The sequence below is a fragment of the Onychostruthus taczanowskii genome, unplaced genomic scaffold (genome assembly GCF_017590055.1).
Source record: "Onychostruthus taczanowskii isolate IOZ18803 unplaced genomic scaffold, ASM1759005v1 scaffold83, whole genome shotgun sequence".
Classification (NCBI taxonomy): Eukaryota; Metazoa; Chordata; class Aves; order Passeriformes; family Passeridae; genus Onychostruthus; species Onychostruthus taczanowskii.
This window is the reverse complement of record NW_024506221.1, coordinates 147,086-170,803: the sequence shown is the minus strand read 5'-3', so window position 1 is coordinate 170,803 and position 23,718 is coordinate 147,086. Positions and strand designations below refer to the sequence as shown.

Genomic DNA, 23,718 nt, shown 5'->3' with positions numbered 1-23,718 from the left:
TATGCATTTGGTTTTAATTCATCTATCTTAAGTGCAGACAGAGAAGGACTGTTAGGATACATTCCTCATTATCTCAAAAACAAGAGTTTGGTTTTGCACAGTTCAACAGAGTCTAAGGGCTGTAAATCAGTCAAGTGCATACACAGTAGATATTAGAAAAAAGAGCAATACTGATCCAACAAGCAACCAAGAATTCAGGAACTACAAACACAATCTGTAATAAAGTTATAGGGAGAAATGCAGGATCTGAAGTGTTTCAGTCAGAATACATGGAGTAGAAACACAAGTAGTTCAACTGATAAGACTACATATTTTAAACAATTACTATACCCTTGTCCAAAAGTGTGACTCATAATGGATTCTATTTCCTCATAAGCTGGAGTGATTTCTGACTGATTATGTTAGGTTTTTTTCTGTAAATATCCTGTATAACACAGGTCTGTTTCTGTCCAAATATCTAATCTTGGTTAGGCTTCTTCACTGGGCATGAGGTTGTTCTCTCCATTAAAGTTGGACACATTACCACCCTGACGATAGAGAACATCAGATCGTACACCTCCCTAGAGTCATCCTTCCCACTCTCCTTAGGAAGGATATCACTCAGCATTTATCCATGCTGTAGCTCACCAGCTGTTACTGCCATCTTTTGTATTTATTGCTCTGAGTTCCCTACTTTGCTGCCTCACTGCACATGCTCTCTCCCCTCCAGGGCATTTATGACTACACTGAACAGGGCAGACTCCCAGACAGCTCTACTTGACATCTTCCTTCCTGGCAAAGGACAAGGAGCACTTACTCCTACTGCTTACTTCTCACTGTTAAGTGAATTATTTGTTCATTTCAGAATTCCTTCTCCAATCTCATAACTATTTAGTTTCTTAATATTTCGTTGAAGTACACATTTGAATATACACACCTAAATAATAATGAGATTTTCTTTTAAAAAAAGCTGCTTTAGCCTGAGTTCTTCATCTTCCTCATTTATCACAGGGATGAGGATAGGAACAGATATGACTGACACCAGGAAACAGTGAGTATGTTACTGACAAAGTAGTTTTCAACATCTGTTTTTGGGTGTTAGGTAGTAATAACCTTTCTCCAGAGTTCTGAAACAAAACAAAATTTAAAATATTTTGCTGTCTTCTCTCCCAGCACCTGAAAAAAACCTGCCACCACTTCTGTGCTGTTATCTACTGCCAGCTTCCAGCTTCATTGCTGTAGCTTTAAACTAGAAGTGATTCCTAGATTTATTTTTTAAAAAGTTTAAGCAATATTTTGAGGTTCAAGTCTCCTTACACCAAAAGTTCACATACAAAGTAGAAGTTAACATTTTTCCCAAATATGCTGTAGGTATTTCATTACTAATTCCATCAGCAAGAACATCCACAGTATTCATTACAACATTAGAAATACTGCCTGGAAAAACACCCATTTTGCAAAAGCTTAGTTAAAACTTTTGAGCTGATATTACTGTTCACATTCTGTGAAGGTTGGGTAGGGTGTCAAAACCTCTTTGCAGATTAAATTAAGACTCTGGGTTCTCCTCAGTATAAGAAAAGGGCTACTTTCCATTTCTCATAGGAGTTTTAGAGTTCAGGAGAGCACATACCAAGAAATGAACCATCACACCTCAGATCACTAATGGTTCCATCTTTTTGGCATTCAGCTTTCTCCTAAAAAGGGGGTGCATTTCCCTGCACAAGGCAGAAGAGAAAAAGGTACAACAATGTGAGACAGATTAAGGGAAACAGAGGAGGCAGCACAACAAGGAACACTCTCTGCTTTACTTTCCCTGTTGCTTGTCTCTGGTTCCTAGTGGAGTTGCTTCCCTTTTTTGACACCCCCTCCAGTCTCTGGCCTCAGTCCTAAATGTCAACAGTACAATATTAATAATTGCCTGTCAGACTTGAGAAAAAGAAAAATCTATGCCATAGAGACTGTTTGGGTTTCAGTTTTTCCTTGAATTACAAGACTAATGTAAGTTGCAACTCCCTCTACCTACATTTCTCCCTATTCCATTTTACCCTTTTGTATACTCTACTAAATAATATTTTAAAACCCCTCTATACCAGTGTGACTGCTTGGCTTTCTCATAGCTGTGACCAGGCTTCACTAAGCACTTTAAAAGCCCTTGTCTGGAGTTCCTCCCACTGTGAAAATGCCAATTGTCTTACTCAGATGCTATGTGCAATCTCCATCACTGTACTCAGAAATGTACCTGAAGGGCTGAGGAAAGTACAGTACCAAGTCCACAGGGCTAACAAGCAAGTTGCTGCAGTTTATTTACTTAAAATACAACTGCACTTAGTAAGAATGATTTGTACAAGTAACAGAGGCAAATGGTGCTCCTCAGACCTTTCCTCACCTGATTTCAAGCCCACCAGAAGACCCACACCCTGGACACATCAAAAAGTGAAGCCAAAAGCTGGATGCTGTTACTTCTCAACATCTGGCGCCACAGCACTGATCTCATCCAGGAATTACTCGTCAATTCAACAACTCAATAAAGTGCAATACCCCGACATTAAACCTTTACAGAGTAAAACCATGGATTATTATTATTATTATGTTTGCTTTAAAAGAGAACCAAAATAATAGCAGTTTATTCCCAGAATAAGGTTGGGTTCAGAGATAATGCTGATCTGTAGTAGTACAAGATGAACAGTTAGTATAAAGTAGAACTCATGACAGATTACAAAGTTCAACAGCATTGTTAAAAAAGTTTCCAATGCCATAAATACACCAAAAAACACAATGAACATAAAACATGAACACCTTTTCAAAAAGTTTACCAGGTAAGAGGCAGTCTTGTCAGAGCATAATAAAGCCTCTTACAAGTAACCTGAAACTTAAGAGTCAAGTTGGAGTCCACTCTAGTGTCAAACAACAGTTTTCATTTCAATTAGTTGCAAAATTAACAAGAGTGGGTCACAAAGCTTTGACACTGCTGAAAAAGTGAAAAGCACATCTACCAATCAACAGTCTTCAACAGGTTTCATTAATCCCCTGATTTACTGATCTCTATCACAGCAGTAACTACATTTGTCCATGAAGACCTATAAAAATAGCTCATTAAGTGCTTATATTGGTCAGTCTAATAGCTGCTGTCAATAGAAGTTTTCTTTCAAAATACATTCCTTTCATAAACAGCATTAAAAAATCAGTTTCTTTTGCCATAAAAGAAATCAGTAAATTGCCTTCAAAGTATGATTGTGCTACCCTGTAGAAGGGAAAGTTTCAGTCAAAACACTGTTACACATACTATAAGCAGACATTCCCAAAAACATTAAGCCTGATGCCTAACATGTTAAAGCTGACACAGGAGCAAAGCTACCTAGGTCCCTTTTGGGAAGTCATCATGATACAGAGGACATTTTGCCACACCAAACCTAGGAATGTTTTGATTCAGCCTTTTTTTGTTGTTATTTAAACTACTTAGAAATCAATGTAACCTAGGTACCCAAATTTTGATTGGGTTCAAGGTGGAGAAATTAAGTCCTACAGGCCCCATCGTGTCCCCTTGTCTCAAAGAAGGTCCAAAGAGCAGTGCTTATCCCAGAGAAGTGACCAAAATTCTGTTTGCTAACAAACACTTCCCTGTAAGGAACATCAGCATTTGCATTATTTGTTTTGGTAGCAACAAGCTGTGGAGAACTACTTTGTCTGCCAGATATTCAGTGCAGGCCTTTAGCTGAGTTAGAAGTTCTGAACTTTCTCTCTACATCAGTCCATGATGTAATAGAAACCTACCAGTGGCTTGCGAGCCTTCAGCTCTGGGACAGAACTGCCAAGCAAAGCCTTGGCAGGGAACCACAGAAATCCTAGAACAGGGAGCAGACAAAACTCAAAAACTCTCACGTTCCTCTGTTGTTCTGTTGCTCTGGTCAGAAGGATGTTTTTTTCAGAGAGGTTTTCCTTGCTCTGTGCTTCTCCCTCCCCCCATGTCACCTACCCCTGGAGCTAACACAGGCTGTGTGAACGTCACTAAAGGCAGCAGTCTGAAGAACAAGATGACTGGAGGAAAAAAAAAAATCAGTTTGGATCTTATGTTACCAGAAAAGCCAAACTGAACAGGACACCAACAAATAGACACAGTTGGAACCTCATTGAAAGAGAAACAGTATTAATTGGTCATTTACACTTGAAAAAGTTGGTCCCATGCAGAAAACGGAAAACCAAAAATGATTTGGTCATTCCCAAATCTTCCTAGAGCTGCAAGCCATGGACAATGCCTAGTCATGGCTTTTAAATTACACAGAATTACTATCTAAATATATGTAAAAGACTTGGTAAGATAGAAGTATCAGAAAGATCTTCTGGGGTTCCTTTAATGTCAGATCTAATGAATGTGTGCTACTCTAGACACTGGCCTAAGCCATCTAGAGAGATTCAGTCTTCTAGACCACTACCAAGACTTGTCTGACCCTAAATCTCAAAAGATTCTAGTACAAAAAATGTGGTTCCCATCCAGACAAAGAACAATTTAGAAAAATGAGAAGCATTGTATTAAGAAGTGGCACTTGGAAAAGAATAAACATGAATTTCTCAGACATTTTATTTCCTGATAAAAGGTGGCAATGGCAACAGAAAGGATTCAGGCTACAAACAGAATTATGATTCCTAACAGTATTTTTTATTTTTTAAGACTCCTGAGTTTCTAGCACATCTTGTAAATCTTCATAAAAGTCATAAAAACAAATTAATGTTCATGCAACCTAGTTTCTTTTATGTACAAGAGACTTAATAAAAGATCTATGTATGTTTTGGTTTTTTTGGGGTTGGGTTTTTTTTTCTCCTTGAAGTTATTTTCCATTCCAGGCCTTTTATATTACAGGTCTACCCCAACAAAACCTTCTAGTATTATAATTATTATTATACAGCAATATGTTCAGGTCATTTCTTATTACATTCTGAAGACAAGCAGGCCCATTGTGCAACAAGGGGCATATGCCTAAAAAGAGTCCTACCACTTAAGAATGAGTATTATGTTTGATGTACTCTGATTAGAGAAGTCTGTAGGAAAGTATAATTTATCAATTCTAGATTAAATTTTTGTCATCAATTGCTTCATTGAGGATTCTGTCCCTTTCAGTAAAGTCTCATGTCAGGATAACAATTTTCACTAGATGTGGGATAATCAGAGTCATTGCCCACAGAGTTATTGTCTTTCATGAGCGAGCTGTGTTCCTCTTGAGGGTATTGAATCTGGAACACACTACTTCCAAAAACTTAAACTGCCTTGGAGAAAGTCTCAAGCCTCCAGTGAGTCAGACCTAAACAAAAAAACATTCTGAATTCAGATTCCCAGACTGATCAACTTCCCCTGTCCATTTTGAATAAAGGCAGTCTTGAAGAGAGAAACCATTCAACTGCACCCACTTTCAATTCAGAGAGTTGCAATATTCCATATCTCATACTCCCTAGCTCTACAGCTTACTCTAGCCCTTAGTTTTAAGAAGCTATGGAAAAATTTTCACTTCTTGCATGAGACTAAAGAGCTCTCTACATCTGAAACTGCGATTAAGAGAGCCAGGTTAACATGTTAACTACACTGAGCAGTTGCATTAAAGTTTGGAAAATGCTCAGCCCGAAAAGCAAATGACCTGGTTAGACTGTATTGTAACAACTCTAAGTGCTCTAGAACTTTTTTTTTTTTTTTAAACCTTTCTATATGGAGACTAGAAGTGGTTGATCCAATTATAAACTCCAGCCCCCTGCACAAAGACAAGCAAAGAAAATCCACTGTGTAATTCCTATATAAAAGTATCATAGCAGAAAAATATCAGAATAGACTGGAATTACTGACATCTAATTTTAAGCGGTAACTTTCACTACAAAGCTTATCTAAAATTATAACAGTCCATACCACTCTTTAACTGTGTGGACTTTCATGTGAATTAGCCCTAAGTCAGACGTTTCTCCATGGCTTTAGAGCCAGGAAAAAACACACTCTCCACTGACTTTATATTACAGCAACACCTTCAAATCTAAAAATGAATGATAATTTAAAAAAAATAAAGCAATTCAACAGATTCTTGAAATGCAGCTAGAACATTTCTTTAGAAGCCTAAAAATGCACAGAGCTGCAACTGTTAGTTCACCTGTACCAATATCAACCAAGATACACAGGAAATCTACTGGAAAATAAATGTTCCCAAAGGTGTGCTAAACATACATATACTTGTCAAACTTATAAACCTTCCTTAGAAGTGAAACTATACTACTGATTACTTGTTGTGTCAACCTCCTATTCATTGCACAGGTCTAATGGAAGCTTTAATGAATAAGCACTAATGGGAAAACCAGAGTAATGTATGTAGAAGTTCTTCAGGCTCACTTGTTTTAAAGTACTGTCTTCCATCCTTAAACCACTTTATATACTTCTTACTGATATATTCTTCTTATACATTTATCAGATAATAAAATATTATCATCATTTTTCACATTACTTGATCAAGTACTGCAGGGACAAAGAAGATTCAGGTTCAAGACTGTTCTGCACCATTAAATTTTGATTCTCCAAATCAGCTCAAACCTTACTAAAAACTGGGATACAAGCCAGCTTAAAATATTGTTAGAAAAACCTACTGAAGAATTAAATCGTTCTTTGTCAAAATCATGTGGTCTTTAAAACACTGAGCCTCTTTTCTACAAGCAATTAGATTTTCAGTCTCTGTAACCCATTTTACCCCACTCTTCTTTAAAGAGTAATCACATTACTTTCAAGCTTAGAAAAAGTTTGAGTAAAAATCAGGCTTATTTTTGTAGAAAGTACAAGGTAGCAACAGTCACCAATTATAGGTGTGTGCACTGCATTACAGTGCCAAGTTCTAACATCACAAGTTAGCAGACTAACCCATTTTGAACATGAGATGTAATCATTCCATAACATTTTGAAAGACATTTTTCCTCTCAAGTGATAAAAACCTAGTTTAAATACAGGTTTTGCTGTTCCTAAAGCAAATTAAATTAGCAACACTAGCAGTTAAGAGATTAGTTTCAGATTTTCTGTGCAAACTATCAACAGCACCTTTAACATGCATATGACTCTATATATATATATGGGATTTTTCCTATATAGACTTGTGTTCAACTCATTTACAGTGCTGAGGTCTTGGAAGGCATACATTTTACTCCCATCACCAAAGCTCCCTATATATTAGCTACTTACAGAGAAAATGGGCAGGGTGAACCCCACTGTGTAGAGGACAGTGGATGTGATGGTACTGTCATGGAACGGATACTTGATGCTGTCATCATTACAGAAAAAGCCTCTCTGATACGGTTTTATTTTGGCCAAGTTTAGAACACCAAGGGGTAAGCCAGCTGTTGGGGGAAGGAAAACAAAAAACAAAAACAAGAAATACATGTGGTTAAATTAAAAAAAAAAAATCATTTCTAATCATGCATGGAGGAAGCTACCAAACATGCATAACTCAAATTTCCTAAGTATCATGCAATGCACACACTTATCAAATTCTGTTTACAGACACTTCTCTTTCAGAACACTACTTCAGAAAGACTCTGAGGTTACCCACCAGGTACAGATGTTATAAAAAAATACAGAGTTCAAAGTCTTCCATCTGTAAGGTGAGTTGCCAAAAAACCACACTGAACCATGATAACATTCAAGAAAAAACCTTTGCCCCTCACATGACTAAACAGTTATTAAGGGCAGGCAGCCCTTTGTCCACCCTCCCTCTTCCACTACCAGACGACCTTAGCTTGTATCTAATTTTCCAGCTTTATTCTATACACTATAATTTGGTCACTGTTTACAGATAAGACAAAGAACAGACACAGGTTTTGTCATGGTTAGGGAGTTAAAAATTTCATGCAAGTAGTTTTCATGCAGGAAATGGGAACAAAAGAACTGCAGGGACACTAATGGACACCTTGAATGGATTGCATCCACGGGTAATGAGATTATATCTTGAGATTGCATTTACACATATTTTGTACACTTCGGAAGATTTCTGCATGAAAATATACAAGTAATTAACATCGCAGCTGAGACCTGGGTACAAATTATAGCTCTCTGAATTTACACCCTGTGATATATTACCAATTCCCTCTCTTACAAGTTAACTTGAATTATATTGACAGCCATGCAAAAGAAGCCATTAAGACTTCTGGTAATTATATTCAGGTCTAACTTATTTCTGATAAGAACCACCTGCCATGAAATACACATTTGCAGGAGCGATAACCTCAGGAAATCCAACTTTTTATTTTACTTTCTCATAAAATCTAAGGTTGGAAAAGACCTCCCAGATCATCAAGTCCAGCTTTTAACCAAATAACACCATCCCCACTTTCTCTCTTTCCTTTCATCAACAGAGTAAGCAATAGAATAAAGTGGGCACATTGCATAATACTAAATCCCCAAACAAAACAAAAAGTAAATTTTGTTTTAAAACATGGTAAAAAAGGGCAAATAACTGTGTTTTCCCCAGCATACATGAAATATGCAATTCTGCAAACAGACACTCTATTAGTAAATTAGAGGGTGAGTGCCATTACTGAAGCAAAAAAGACTACTCGATATATTAACAACCTGCTGTACTGAGAAAAAAAAAGGTCTCAAAGAAGTTAACATGATGAGTGATTCCTTTGATTTCTGGTGACACCTGTTGACTACCAGGTAAGTAGCTCAAAGGTGTTTTAAGTATGCTTATTGCTATATACTTCATTAGAAGAAAAGACATCAAGAGTGAAACAGTAGGAACAGAGTGATGAATCCCGGTCCCTTCTTTGGGCTGCTGAGTTGCATTGCAAAGGCTTGTGAAGTGCATATTGAAACAGTACACAGTGGGTAGCACCCCAAATTTCAAATCCTCTTCCTCACAAGGAAGCAGTTTGGGAGTATTTTAAATCCTCTTATGGAGCAGAGGGAAATTTTTTTCACAAATCATCTGAAACATGAAAATTGTCCACGTTACTGATGCTTCCCATCCCATACTGAAAAAGTGAACCAAAATATAAAAGACATTAAGCTTATTCAACTTCAAGCACAAAGTTTTTCATTACGTAGCATGGTATGCCCTTGTATCAACTACTTCTCAAAGGTCTCTCTCCTTCCTTATGCTTTAATGATGAAGAAAAGATCTAAACCTTGACCACATGCAAGTGGCAGACAGAAACAGATGCAACAGAATTGCAGCCCTTCAAACATGAAGGGGGCTACACTGAAGAACTCTGAAAGTTCACTCTGACCAAAGGATTGCTGTACGTCTGCATGCCTGGAGCAAAGTTTCAGCTACTCTCAAGGCCATGGCAAGATCCACTAACATAATGTAGAGTCCATGCTTCCTGTCTTTACCTCTGCTGTTGCATACCCAGAAGGATGACGGAATGGTAATCCCACTACCTATCTGATACAATCATATCTTCTCAAACAGGTCACCAGATTTGCACATATGGAAATATCACATGCTCATGATTAACTTAAGCAGCAGCTTGTGTTTTGCATAAGTGGACTACTTCACAGACATGAATACCTGTCTTCCACAAAAAGCTGCTACAATCTAATATCAAGAACACATAATGAACTTCTGACCTGGGAAGGGGGGGAACACGAAAAGCACCAACTAAAGGGGTCAGATGAGAACAGTTTCAAAGTGACTGCAAAACTCATCTGTATCGCCTACACTAAAAGAATACAAAAAAACCCCAAAGTTAGTTACACATCTTACACTAACTGCCTATTTCCATTTCTTTCATTACTGTCAAATTCTCACTGCAATCTAAATGATGCACTGCTTTCCAACAGTGGACTAGAAGATTTTGGCAAGTGGCATTCAGTTGATCATTAACCTATCCCAAATAGCGGCAGCATTTTTACTGTTGCCCATTTTACAGGGAGAGAAGATGAGACAAGAGTACATGTAAGCAAACAGTCCTGAACTTTTCACTGCAAGCAGAAAAAAACCCCACCACTAATGTACATACCAGGTCAGTATTGCCATCAGAGGTGCCAAGCATTTCCATGACCTTTAAGCAGGCTGAACTTCTGAGGAATGTACTTATGTTCAGTCGCATTAGCTTTTACAAACTGGAGCAAAGAGTGAGCAAGATCTCATGCAAGATCACCAGGCTAAAAGGCAATCCTGTAGATTGTAGAGCAGCTCTCATGCCTTATACTCTGCTCAGTATACCTACTTTTCCTTTACACCTGGCCAGTACCAGCAGTAACCCCAAGGTGCTCTTCTGAACCAGGTTGCTTTATACCTTAAGGGATCATAACAGCTTAGTTGTTCCTCATATCCTATAAAGCATGACCTTCAGCTGTAAAAAGAGTATTACTTGAAGTCACCCATCATTCAGACTGGAACATATTAGAATTGGATTTCATCTACTCTCTGGTAAAAAATTCTGCAGTTTATCTTGTCAAGAACTAGTGACAAACAGATTCTGGGCTGTTTTGCTAGGTAGTAGCAAGAAACAGACAGCAGTCCTCTGATCTTTCTCTGCCCTTTAATTATAAAGGGAAAACAACCTGGTCACTCCAGTGCTGTGTGACTTACAAAAGGACAGAATTCTGAAATGCTCACACAAATAGACTCTAGCTAACCCACAGACCAGGCTGGATGGGGCTTGGAGGTACATAGTCAAGTGGAAGGTGCTCCTACCCATGGCAGGCATATTGGAACAAGATTATCTTTAAGATCACCTCCACTCAAAACATCCTATGGTTTTATAACCCCGAAAACTACAGATGTACTAACAAAGTTGAACAGGAAAAGCAACTCCAAAGATCTGAAGCTTTTGCCTATGAAAGAAAGGTAAACAAGTTTCATGTACATGAATAATCAAAAAAAAAAAAAAAAGGTTTTTTTTTAAACTCCCTCTCCCACAGTAAAGTGGGAGACAAAGGTGAGAAAGAAGCCTGAATGATTCAGCAGGTATTGCAGGGATGGAACAGCCTTTAAGTTTTGTGCTAGAACTGTAAGAACAGGGCAACACACATTTGTACAGTTACATGAGGTATGCTGAGTTCACAAAGAGTTTCCAATTCTAATTTGTAGATCCAAGCCAGTTGCAGTGTAGTTTCCACTGACAACGAACAGTAATTCAGAGTAATATACATAGCCTTCAAGAACTATTTGATCACATGTGACTGGATGACATAGTGTGACAAATGCCTGTAAGAAAGGAAGGAAGGGAGGTCCAGGCTAGGAGAATAGGGAGGAAGTCTATGTGAGAATGGTCCTCCACACACACAAAAAGAATTTTAAAAATTAAATACCAGTACCCAAAGGGAGAAAGTGACTTTTTTTTTCCCCCAAGAAAATCTGCTTAATCAAAAAATGTCAATTTACTGTATTTTTAGTGGGTTTTTAAGACTAAACAAAAATAAATTACATTTTTTGTAAATAAATTTATAATTTTTATCCTACAAATGGAAATGATGAGTACCAATCCATCATCTTTTTACAATGTGTGTAACACTGCACTACTGTTCTGATCTGTGGCATTTATCACACTGGTAATTTCAGAGTTAAGTGCTTAAGCTTGGAGTCAAATTCTGAAGACTTCCAGTTGTCCATATAGCTTTAGCAGCAAGCTGCCTGTTTTTCTTAAAACAGGAGAAAAGTGTTTAGAGCCAAATTAGCGTCTTTTACAACAGTTGACATAAATATTTAAGATCAGCAAAGAATATTATTGTTTTATCTCTAAAAGGAAAGAAACTCTTCAAGTTGCTAATCACTTCAGTGATACTGTACTACCTAGTTCTCAACCAGATGCAATGCTCGCAAAACTTGGCTCAGCTTTCAAGAGCAGCCCAAGACAACCTAGACTGTCCTGTCCTTTACCCACCTCTGGCCATCCCCCACTATCTCTTCCTTGCCTTGCCATTAGTTTTCACACCAACCTGTCCGAAAAGACAAGCCCATGCCCACAAAACACTGTTTTTTTCAGAGGCACTTGCTCATCTGGCCAACTGCATTACTTTAAGAGCTGGCTTAAAGGACAGAGTAAGAATATGTAGCCAAGGGTGTGGAATAAAGGACAAGGACAGACTGGGACAGATCAGCTTCAACACCTCATGAAACTGCATCTTGATCAGTGGTGCTTTCCTCCCCACAATTTTAAATAGTACAAAGGAATGCACTGTATTTTGTAAACACAGGTTAATTAACACATTTGGCCTCCTTATCTGTGCAAGTGACTGAATCTCCACTTGAGGTTCTGTGCAAACTCAAGCTGCATTGCTGTTTCAAGTCCTCCAAGGCAATATTACTCTGTACTCCTATCTGGTCCTCAATCAGGAAGTTCTCTTCAACAAAGCAAATTAGTATCTAGGAATTGGGAGAAAGGCAGTTACCCCTAAGGGATACTACAGCAAATGAGAACATTCTAGCTTGATTATTAACTAAAGTTTTTTCCTCATGCTGCAATGAACTCACAAGTAAGTGTTAATTAAGAGAACCTGTACTGGACTAACAAGAGACTGAGAAGAATTTTTATGTTTTTCTACACTTACCCTGAAGAACATGATCAATACATTTTGCACTCGATATACTGACAAAGTCAGCTTCAGGTTTGGTAAGAAATACAAAATACACAGTTTATAGTTTAGTTAGGGAGTGTAAAAAAATAATTACAGCTGCACCAAAGAAACAACAAAACACATCAAATTATATCCTGAAAACAGATGAGCTACTTTTTACAGCTTACATTCTTATTAGACAGATGACACTGTTAATAATACCATAGTCATTTCAAGCTAAACCTATACAGCTGTAAATCACGACTGAGAGCAAGAGAGAATTTAACGTCTCCTACTCTTACACATGTATTTTTGCTTTTATTTTCAGACAGGACAACCATGTTGGCTTCACTCTTCATTTTTCAGTGCACAGTCTGGTGTGAGGAAGTAGGCAAGAGATTTAAAGAAACTCAGGTCAACTTCATGCTACTGGAGAGAGTGTGGAAACATCTGTAAACAGTACTGCACTCTGCAGAAAAGCAGACGGGCTGAAATTCTTTTTCTATGAACAGTCAAGAGAAAGAATCAACACCTTTTAAAACAGGAGGTTCTGGAAATAAAACTACCAAGAGGAAGAAGAGATTAAAATAATGAGAAAGCATTTAGGACTTTTGATAACAAGAGGTAAAGAGTATACAAGAGAAAAATAGGTGCACTATTTATTTGCAGTAGCTGAGAGTACTAAGTGGGTAGCCCACAACTTACCTCCTAGCCACTTTAAAGAACTTTATCTTACTTTTCTACACTAAGGAATGTGAAGTATTTCTAATACCAGCAAACTGATTGTTCTGATAATGCCAGAAGCTGTGATAGGCTTCAGTAAACAAGATACCAGGATACATGTATTTAAAAGCATGAACAACATTCTAATCTCTCCTACAATTCTACTTGCAACTTTATGCTATGTCCATTTTTATTTGTCCTCTGATCTATGACTTGGCCAGCAGAGAAGCCAGATCAGCAACTGAGCAAGTTCCTTGCTACTCTTTGTTATGCCAGGCAAGGGTGATGGAGTCAGGAAGCAAAGGAAACCTTTCTCTGAGCTCGAACAGCCTCAACACAAGCACACAATTTCTAGTCCAGTCATTTACTAAGACAGAACAACATCACATTCCAGTTTCTCTGCATTCAGCAGTCTACTACATGGGAGCACTTCAGTCATCTATAGTCCCAATTAATTAGAACATGTCAAGACTCTTGTTTAAAAACATTATCATGGACAAGTGTATTCTCCCTTATATCTACATTTCAATTTTAAAAATTGCCTTTACAAGCACTGAATACAGGTTACTCTAAAATCCATGCAACTGTCTCTCTTGTGAGCACTTGGAGAACTGCAAATGCAAATTTAAAAAATGCAGAAACAAGACAGTAATATATTCTACCCTGCTCTATTACATAGAGAAACATACACCAGACAAGTGAGTCAACTGCAGGCTCTGCTTTGGTCAGGAGGAAGAGAAGGCTGAAGCTGGCCCAGGGATGGACACAAACCTGGAAGTCATTAGGAGTTAACCCAGTGAACTGGCTGAGGTCAACTGCCCCATTACTGACAGACCTGAGAACATTAAAGAGCCCCAGCTAAGAGCTAAAAGACACTGTGGGCGCAGAGGCAGAGAGGGGATGGAACAGGAGAGGTCAGCAGTTCTTCACATTGCAGTGCTGCTCAAGGGGTTAGTTAGCTATGGGAAGAATCCGACTGGCTGCAGCCAGAGTAAAGGGTGACTTCTCCCCTCCTGTGTATAACCCCTCCTTTGTGGAGGAAATGAAATATTTTCTCACTGCTTGCATTATGTGCTCAGCATCAAATTCAGTTAAAGCTTTGATGGTACTGTATGGAAAATTAAAAACAATGTACATGCCCCCAAAGACGTAAATTTCTGCATACAATCCACCTAAATCATGGAACTTACAGACCAGGAGGGCAGCACAGCCAAAGAAATGGAACTATCAAGGTCAGCTAGTCGGCAATACAGGGAGGGATTTGCTTTTTTTTAATGTAAGTGACACCAACTCTGAATGTCATTCAAGACTACTTTTCTTTTAAACACCAGAAGTTGTAACAGTTTTCCCATTTTAATCTTTGTTTTGTGGGAGTGCACAACAGGAGGCTTTTAGAGTATTTCAGCTATAACTACACACCCTAACTTGAAATACCACTCACTCTCTAGAAATATAATAGGCAATTAGTTGTCAGGAACGTAAAAGCTCATTTTCCAATGAGTCCTACAAGCATAACACTATTTTATTTAAACAGTCTTTAACAAAGTCAGCAGTGCTACAGAGGGACTCAGAATTTCCATGACATTGTGTACCCTGTCATACACCACGTCACTTTACACTGCACACACTGCTGCATGCCACCATGTCTAAGAGAACAGAACTTCGTTTTCATGTGAGACTGAAGTCTGTAGTGTCTAATGCTACATTTTAAAAACAAACTCTATAGAAAGCCCAATCTAAACAGATTTTAAAGGGAAAAGTGACCATACTCCATATATTCTTGAGCTATCAGAACAGTTTTGTTTTGTACTGACTCAGGAGACTGCCCAAAAAGTCCATTACTTCACAATATGGAAAAAATATTTATACAACATTGCTCTTGACACTTGAGTACAATGAATAATGCATAGAAAGTTTTACAGTATGTATAACAGACAAGGCGCTGTTTTCCATTTGTAGTAGAAGTTACCAGCATTAGATTTGTGATCTCAGTTTCTGTGTATTAAGGTATATAATTTTCTAGTGTTGATGACTGGACTCTTACATTTAAAGAATAGATGGGAAGAATGAAAAGAGTCTGCATGCAGAGATAGTGACCTGACTTCCATTCCTAGGATCTCCACTAGTGTTAGACCTAGACATCACACTGGCTTGGAGTATTTTAGCTGAATACTAGTACTGCAGCATAGGCTTACCTAACAACATAAAATTGAAGCCCAGTTTCCACAAGTCAGCAAAAACTACAAAAAACGCACTCCATGGAACACCAAGGAAAGCAGACACTAAATAAAATAATGACTAAGATGATTTTCAGAATTTAATAGAGAATAGTTTATGACTATTTGACAGGCTTGATCTCACTGTCTGCCTTCTGTATCCCTTAAGGGCCATTAGCTTGCTGTGTATCAGAAGTTTTTCCTGGTTATAATTAGCAGTTTATTCTCTCAGGTCTCTCCACTACCAGCTACCAAACCACCCCTTCAGCTTAAAATAAGCACAGTTCACTGCCCTTCCATGCCTCAAAACAAGGCATACAAATTCAGACATATGCGTTTTCCTTACCATCCCAGTACTCCAGTTTCAGAAAATATTGCAGCTATCGCTTAGTTTCAGTGACTTAGTAACCTAAGACTTCTTGGCAATAACAAAACTAATTTAAATGGACAAAAATGCACTAATATTAATTTGAGGTAAAAATGTCACTGTACTCCAAGAGAGGCAGAAGTCACCTGAGATGCTGAAATTTGATACCTAATTCCTTCTACACTAAAGAAAATAACTGAGCGTAATTCCTGTTTGGTACGGTTTTCTCCTTTCCTAGGAAAGGGATCACAAAAAATTGTGACCCTTCTTCCAAACCAGGCATGGCTAAGCAACAAACTGAAGCTACCTTATGAGACCCAAGGAAACCCCACACAGCTCCTCTGAAACCTGCTTATTTAGCAGAGGCAGAAAAAGCAGAGGAGGAGCTAAAATCTAGGCTATGTCTAGAAAATCCATTGTTTCCTCAACAGCATCACAGAAATAACAGTGTACTGATATGGCTCATCCATACCTTTTATTTCATTAAGCAGCATCTGGTAGACACACATTCCAAGACTGGTGTCCTGATCTGACACACCTATATTTTCTAATCTAAAATTTTTTAAACCCTTCATTTTCCTGTTGCCAAATATCAAGACATCACATGAATGAGAGACGCCAAAATTGAGCTGAAGTACAATACAAGTAAAACTGAAGTGCCTTTCCAAACTTTTGAGTCAGACCACTTCTTGGCCACAGCTTTTTTAAAGATGAATTAGTACAGTCTATAACAGAGCAAAAGCAGCCTGTTCTTGTACTGGTCATTTCCTCTAATTCAATGTGGTAACAGAAAAAGTGTTTGATAGGTGCACTAGAAAGTTTCAACATTATCTTTCCATATCACAATTTGTTAAAGAAGTTTATTTGGGTCAATTTCTGGCTTCCATACAAACAAGCAGTCTTGATTTTAACAGCTCTGACTCTGTATGAGAAGGATTAATGCATCAGGGAATCTGGCAAAAGTAGAGCCAAAAACACAATACAAAGGTTTATCAATAGACAAGTTTTGGTTCTGTACTTTGAGATCAGTCTCATAACTTGAAAAAGGAAAATTCCTCCCAGAAAGTGGGTCAAATCATTAGTAGTCAATTGTTAAACAAGAAGAGGCAGGCATCAGATCCTTAATATAAGTAGGACAATTTTTTTTAGTTTTAAAATTGCAGGATTGAACTATACTGACTGGTAAATTGATTATAATTGATCATCTTTCCTCTCCTAATGTGCTTTCTTCTTTGCATCTCTCTACTCAGTCTGCTCAGAGGCAGGACTGAGAAATTTATTGTTACAGCTGAAGTGACTATTTGTTTTAGTGAAGGATGTCCCTATCCATGGTGGGGGGCTGGAACTACATGGTTTTTAAGGTCCATTCCAACACATTCTATCACTACATGACTAGTGTTTCCAGACATAGTGGCAGTAATACAGATTTAAAAAACAAAACCAAAACAGTTTCAGAAAGTATCCTAAAAAAATCTTGCTTCTTCAAAATAGCTTTAAATGATGTTAATTCTTACTAGCTTTCTGCTGGCCATCCATTACCTGAATTTCTAGTGTCTGTAGATTTTTCAGTTGTTTTCAATTAACTATTTTACCTGAATAAAACCTAAGAATTATGAGCTTCTTTTGCAGGACAGGGGATAAGGAAGATAAGCACCCCCACCAAACCAAGCAGATATAGCAATAAATCAAGCTCATTTTAAAGCCCTATTTCTGTGGGTGGCATATCTTGCCAATAGGTTTCTATGCAATTCTGTTCAGCACTATTTTCTTTTTTCCTCCATCCAAGGCGAGTTTGTTTTAATTCTCCTGGACTAATTCTGGAAATAGGATTATCAGTTGTGGGGGATAGTAAATCCTAGTCAGTTGGCATACTACAAGGCTCAAGTTCTCTTCTCACTGGGTACTTCCAAGAGTCAGGTCACATCTTTGTGCTACCTGCCTTCCACTGCTGCAACACAGTCACAGATAGAGGATTATCACAGCTTAATCCGCTCATCAGCATCTAGTCAGCAACAGTGCTCCTACATAAAACTATGCAGTAGCAGGCAACCAGTAATCAACTCTTCATTTCCCCCCACCAGGGCTGTGATTATACAGCCTTCAGACCAAGCTGCTTTCAGTCAGTATCAGTTCATACTGCCTAACCCTTTAAAACAAGGAAGCATGTTGCATCAGCTGAGTACAGCATAAACAAGCACCCAAGCAGTATAGAGGGGAGGCAGGAATTCTTCAGCTAAGAGAGGTTAGCTATTTTATAATTTAATTTTAGTGTGATACTTAATTTTCTACATAAAATGTCAGAAGCCCCTCCTCCCAAAGGTCACCACCCTCATATAAGAAAACTGCAAGAGCCCTTCTGATTGTTTAAGGCAGGAAAAAAAAGGAGGAAAAAAAAATCACCAGGAATCAAGCAGCTAGTAAGGAACCTAAGAGCTGATAAGCATCTTGCTCTACTATGCCAAGAGAAAATAATATAGTCCTGAGTTCACAATTTTGCTCTTGGGAAGGCACTGGAAGGCGAAGTAGGATTCACCCATTGCTGTAAAAAAGTAAGTGCAAGAACTTCTGGTTTTGTGTCAGAAGTTAGTACAAGATGCACAACAGCAAAAGCTGGCAGAACATGAACCACACCACTGACTTTGAATAGAGTTCATTAACTAATTGATCTCTTACCTAAAGTTTTTCTGCAGGCTTCTGATTAAGAGGGAGTGAGTCTCTGGTAAAGCATCTTTCTTTATGTTAGGGAAAATAAAAAGTGACTGTTGCAAAGAAGAAAGCACATTAGGAGAGGAAAGATTTTCCCAGTTTCAGGTAACAAGTATGTCTCCAATGAACTGAGAGTGTCAACTTAATAAGTACTAGGTCATGGTACCTGGTGGAGAGTGTCACTGAAGACAAACTGCTCTTTCACATGAACCTGTTACAGCTTTACAATGTATTCATGAACTAGAAAAAGTATTTAGCACCCACATGATGTGGAAAATAAGAACGGTGACACATATGTCAGTGAGTCACAAATAATAGCGGAGGAGGTTTTATTTGAACTAGGGCAATCAGGAAGTGCTAACCCACATAGAAGAAGCCTTCCCTGACTGCACAGCAATACTTCAATTGTCACCGGGACTGCAGCCTCCAGCGACGGCTCGAGTAAACACTCCCAAGAGAGGAGAACAGCACTGAATGCAAAACACTGTGTAGGGTGTGCAGGGTGGTCCACCCATCTCACCCCCACAGGTCACACACCCTGCAAAAGAAAACTCACTGTGTCCTGTACACATGCATCTGCTGTTTAACAGATGTATGCACGTATCACAAAACATTCCAGCAGTCTTTAAACAGCAAGCTGAAAGCAATATGAGTGTTTACTATTTCTGGATTCAGTACACATGTCCTTCTGTTTGGAAGGATGGAAGTCCTTCCCCTACTCAGAGGTAGTTTCATGATAAAAATAATAATCATAGTAATGTATAAATAAGACTGCCATAATCTCACCTTGCCCACAGTCACAGGGTAGGACATGGAGAGGAAGATTAAATCCCTACACAAGGACAAGTATATTCCACAGCAGTTTTAAATTTAAGGAATTTTTTACTATTTCAAATATATTGCAGAAAAGTGAATAGAGCAGCAAGGGTTTAATTCTTTAGAAGGCTTCAGTTTTTCTAATCTTGGGTTGGACATATTCTTGCATTACACCAGCAATCTCATATTGACAAGTACATTCCCCAGTTATAATAAAAGTTATAATAAAAGTAATAAGCTTATAAGTAGTAAGCTTGTCAGTAATTGCATAGTCAGACAAGGGACTAAACAAATACAGTGGTATTGCACCCCTGCACTCAAGTTAAATATGAATTTCAACTTTCAACCGGATGAAAGTTGTCCTAGAGATGTGACAGAAAGTGCTGTCCTTATGGCTCCAGTCACCTCTACAGAACTTCCCTTAAGACTCTTTGTGAGACTGATCTGAAGATAATTGTATTTAGCAGTTCTTCCACTGATTGCAGGAATATTGCCATGTGTTTCCCAACTTTGTTCTTTAAGTGTTGTTTACCTGCCTTAATGAAAAAGGAACCTGATTTGCAATCAAACAAACAACAGACCTGTAAGAGCGGCACAGAGTGTACATATCTATAAATATACATATAGTGCCTAATGAAAACACCAGTTGCAAGCTAACTAATTAAGCTGTTCTAATAAGCTATCATTTTTTGCATGACAGTTTGGAAGTGTAATAAACCATAAGAACCAAGCCTCAGTATCTACCTGTGAAAAATGGTTTTACTACTGTCTAGAATGTCAGTCTCTGCCATGCCATATAAAATATCTATCAGAAAACCTAGGAGAGACAAGTAACAGAGGTATGAGGGAGAAAGAAATCCTGCAGTCCAGGCCACTCATGCTTTCCACTGCCAGAAGCAGCTGAGCACCGTCCACTGGCGCGTGGGGAGTAAGGGAGGTGCTGCCTGCAGCACTGCAGAGCTGCATGCGGACATGCAGCACACACACACACCCAGCTCTGCAGATCAGCACACACAGAATGCAGATACACACTCCTCACACTATTTGAGGACAGATGCTGCAGAAACCTGCAGCTTTTGCTTTTTTTAGATTGCAGAATATGAAGCTAATTTAATGCTGGTACACCATTGTTATTTTTAGAAGAGAATTATCATGCTGATAAGAGGGAAGGAGTTGTTTTCTCAGGGCATCAAAGACTGCTTTCCCTGAATTCTCTCTCCTTCAGTAAAAAAGGCAGATGAGGGAGAGACCTTTCTTAAGGATAATTAAAAGAAACTTAGACTCAAGTCTCAGGGAACCTAATTTTTAAAGATGTTTTTATCTCCTACTTTTTTTCCCCTCTCCCCACCTCCTCTTCTTTGATGTCTTTCTTATTCTCTTACCTCGGCTCCGTCTTAAGCAGTTCACGTCTTTCAACAAATCTATCTAAATCACAGACACACACAAAAATCACAGGATAGCTCTTTTTTCCCTTCCCTTTCCTTTGAAAAACTTATGCTGGGAAAGTTGAAACCACACAAAAATGGCTTGACTAAACCAGGAGTGAGTACACACAGTAAGAATCATGCACTTCCACTGCAGTGAGTTCATGGGTGTGTCAGATCACTCCAACTTCAAGTGGTATGCTTGGATATCACTTAGGCTTCAAGTCCAACATCACTGAGACAATTAAATTAATTTTTCTTCCCCATCTGCACTCACTTTGGAGAAGGTATAAACAGGAAAAAAGAAGAGAAAAAAGAAAAGCTCTGTATTAAGTGACATGAATAACCTTAGGGATTCTGAGGATGCTACCCCTTTTTGTGGTAGCATGGGCTACCACACCAAGATTGAGGGTTCAGTCCTCAACTGAAACTGGACTTCCTAGTTTTTAAACCTTCAGTTTTGTTGGAGGCCTTGTAGTCTTTGCAGCTGAGATACCAGGTATCATTTATCCATGCTGGCAAGTCACTTTATCTGGGCAGTTACCTCTGTCATTTGAGCAGATACGAAAGTGCATGGGCAGGGGGAAGGGCAAGGGAAAAAGTGAAAGTCCACAATCAACAGGAACTATTTTTATTTTTTACAGTAAAAAAATTAAACAGCCCACTAGACACAGGTAAGACCTATGCTCTTCTAAAGGCCTGTCTCAGCCACATGAGAGGCAGGCAGAGGAGGAAGAGAACTTGGTCCTACATCCAGTATCTTTCCCATTCTGCAAATGGAAAATCTTTTTATCTGAGCTAGAGTTTCACTGAAACCTGTAACTCAATGTGTTTAAAGTTGCAGGTGTCAGGGAACTTCCTATTATGCACTGCCTGCATTTTTCAGACTTTTCAGGAAGTAAACAAGCCCAAGGGAAAATAAAAAGTCTGGCAACCTCCCAGCACACTGAGGCACCAGGTAAGTGCATCTGTGATCCAAATGCTACCAGGGTGAGGGGGAGAGAAGAGAAAGGTGTGTGAACTGCTGCTACACTGCAGAGCAAGGTCAAAAACCTACCTTCCCAGGCAATGACTCGGGACAGGGAAACTCTCATCCTTTCAGATAGATGACCATCAGGTTATATGCTTCTGCAGCCTTTCAGTATATTTTGTTTTCCTGGATTACTCAAGATTACTTGCAATATACCTATATGCTTCGTGCAGACCAAACCATATGCATAGCACAAAATGTTTGTCTAATTAGAAAGATTTTGTAATGACAATTATCCAGACAGACAAAACTGCTTCAGTCACCATAAAGACAGCATGAAAGCTTAAGCCTCACAAGATCAGCGTTCGATAAAACTCCTGATCTGAATAAAGATCGCTCCCAGTGGATTACATGGATCCACTATCATTTTGCAAAAGCTCTCTCTCCTGTAACATTACCTCAGAGCCACATAACATTCATCATAATTTTGCTTTTTAATGGTATTTAGCTAGAGGTACAGTTACTATTTGAAGCATCCAGCAAAAGAAAAATGTCATTATGTTTATACTGATGCTACAGAAAGTACTGATCAGCCAAAAAAATTCAACCTAGCAAACATTCATGAGCTAGGCCTGAACACTATCCACTGAACATGACAAGAAAGTACTTCAATTACTGAAGTACTGACATTATTTGCTTAAGAAGCAAACATCCAAAATCAGCACTTCCTAAGACCAACAAGTACATCTCCAGAGTGTGAAGATGTTTCCCAAGCTCCCCTTCCTAAGTACATCTCCAGAGCTTCCCAGCTCCCAATACTGAGAGCTGCCACTTCTTTACCAAGTGAAACTGCCCCTTCTCTGATCGGTAACTGACGTAATTGCTCTTTACACTGTCTCATTACATAAAAGGAGAGTTAATGCAAATTGGCAGGACATAAAATAGTTTCAATAGGGACTGAAATAGAATAAAGCAACACTGGGAAGCCAATATTTGGGCTGGCCAGGACAAGCATTGTGGCGCTGTGGCAGTGTGCTGTGGCTGTGTCGGTTCAAGCCCTGACCATCACCGCTCCTGCCCGGTGTCTCCGTGCTGCCCAGGGACAGGAGGGCGCAGACACCGCGCTCTAATGACTGCCTCATTTCGCTTCCAGCCTACAGCTACAGCGGTGGCTCGGTGACACCGAGACCGCGTTCAACTCAAGCCCTACAGCGAATCCCTGCCCTGCCGCCGAGCACCGTCGTGCCTCTGCAGCACCCTGGACGGATGAGGCGTGTTTCCGTGATGACGGCCCCTTCCAGGACGGCTTCCCGACTCACTCGGGATAACAAACACATCCCAGGCTGCAGGTATCTACCAGACAACTACCTCTCCATCACTGGCTTTTGCCACAACCGGTTTTCATCCGACAGAAGTAGTAAGAGAAGGAAGTGCAAGGACACCAGAGAGAAGAGAGAGCTTCAGATGTCAGTGGATAAGCTGCAGCAGCCTCCCCCCGGGGCTTTCCCCTCCCCTCCCGGCCCACGGCAGCGACCAGATCCCCCGTGCGGGCGCGGAGCGGGAGGCGAGGGAGCGAGCGAGGGGCGGCAGGCACGGCGGGGGCTGCGGGCCGGCAGGAGCCCCGCTCCGGGTGGTGCCGGCGCGGCGGGGAGAGGGAGGCGAGCATGCGATCAGCGCGGTGCCGTGCGGGGGGGAGCAAGGCGCCCCGGGGGCGGCTCCCCCCGCTCCTCCGCGGCCCCCCGACCTACCCAGCAGCACGCAGAGCACGTCCAGCGCCACGAAGGGCAGCCGCGTCCTGTCAAACATGCTGGCGGCGCCCGGCGGCAGGCGAGGTGACAGCCTCGGCCCGAGGGGCGGGAGCGCGGCGGAGGCGGCAGGGAGGGGCTCCAGGCGAGGCGCTCCGAGGGAACGGCCCCCCCGCGCTCCGGGCACCGCTGAGCAGCCGCTGCCGCCCGCACTGCGCTACTGCCGCCGCCGCGGCCCCCGCGCGCCTTTAAGGCCGG

The 23,718-nt window shown here is 39.9% G+C and overlaps 1 protein-coding gene across 2 annotated transcripts in view; it reads right to left on the bottom strand.

The window, feature by feature from the left end:
- Positions 1 to 23,671, bottom strand: part of PLPP1 (phospholipid phosphatase 1) — a 63,300-nt gene extending 39,629 nt beyond the window's left edge. The window contains exons 1-2 of one of the 2 annotated variants that reach the window (XM_041424563.1): positions 23,464 to 23,671; positions 7,172 to 7,326 (exon numbers count right to left, since the gene is read on the bottom strand). In XM_041424563.1, the coding sequence (XP_041280497.1) occupies positions 7,172 to 7,326; positions 23,464 to 23,521 (213 nt within the window). In that variant the 5' untranslated portion in view covers positions 23,522 to 23,671. The remainder of the gene's footprint in view (positions 1 to 7,171; positions 7,327 to 23,463) is intronic. The other variant, XM_041424564.1, reaches the window with a different exon arrangement.
- Positions 23,672 to 23,718: the final 47 nt, after the last annotated feature.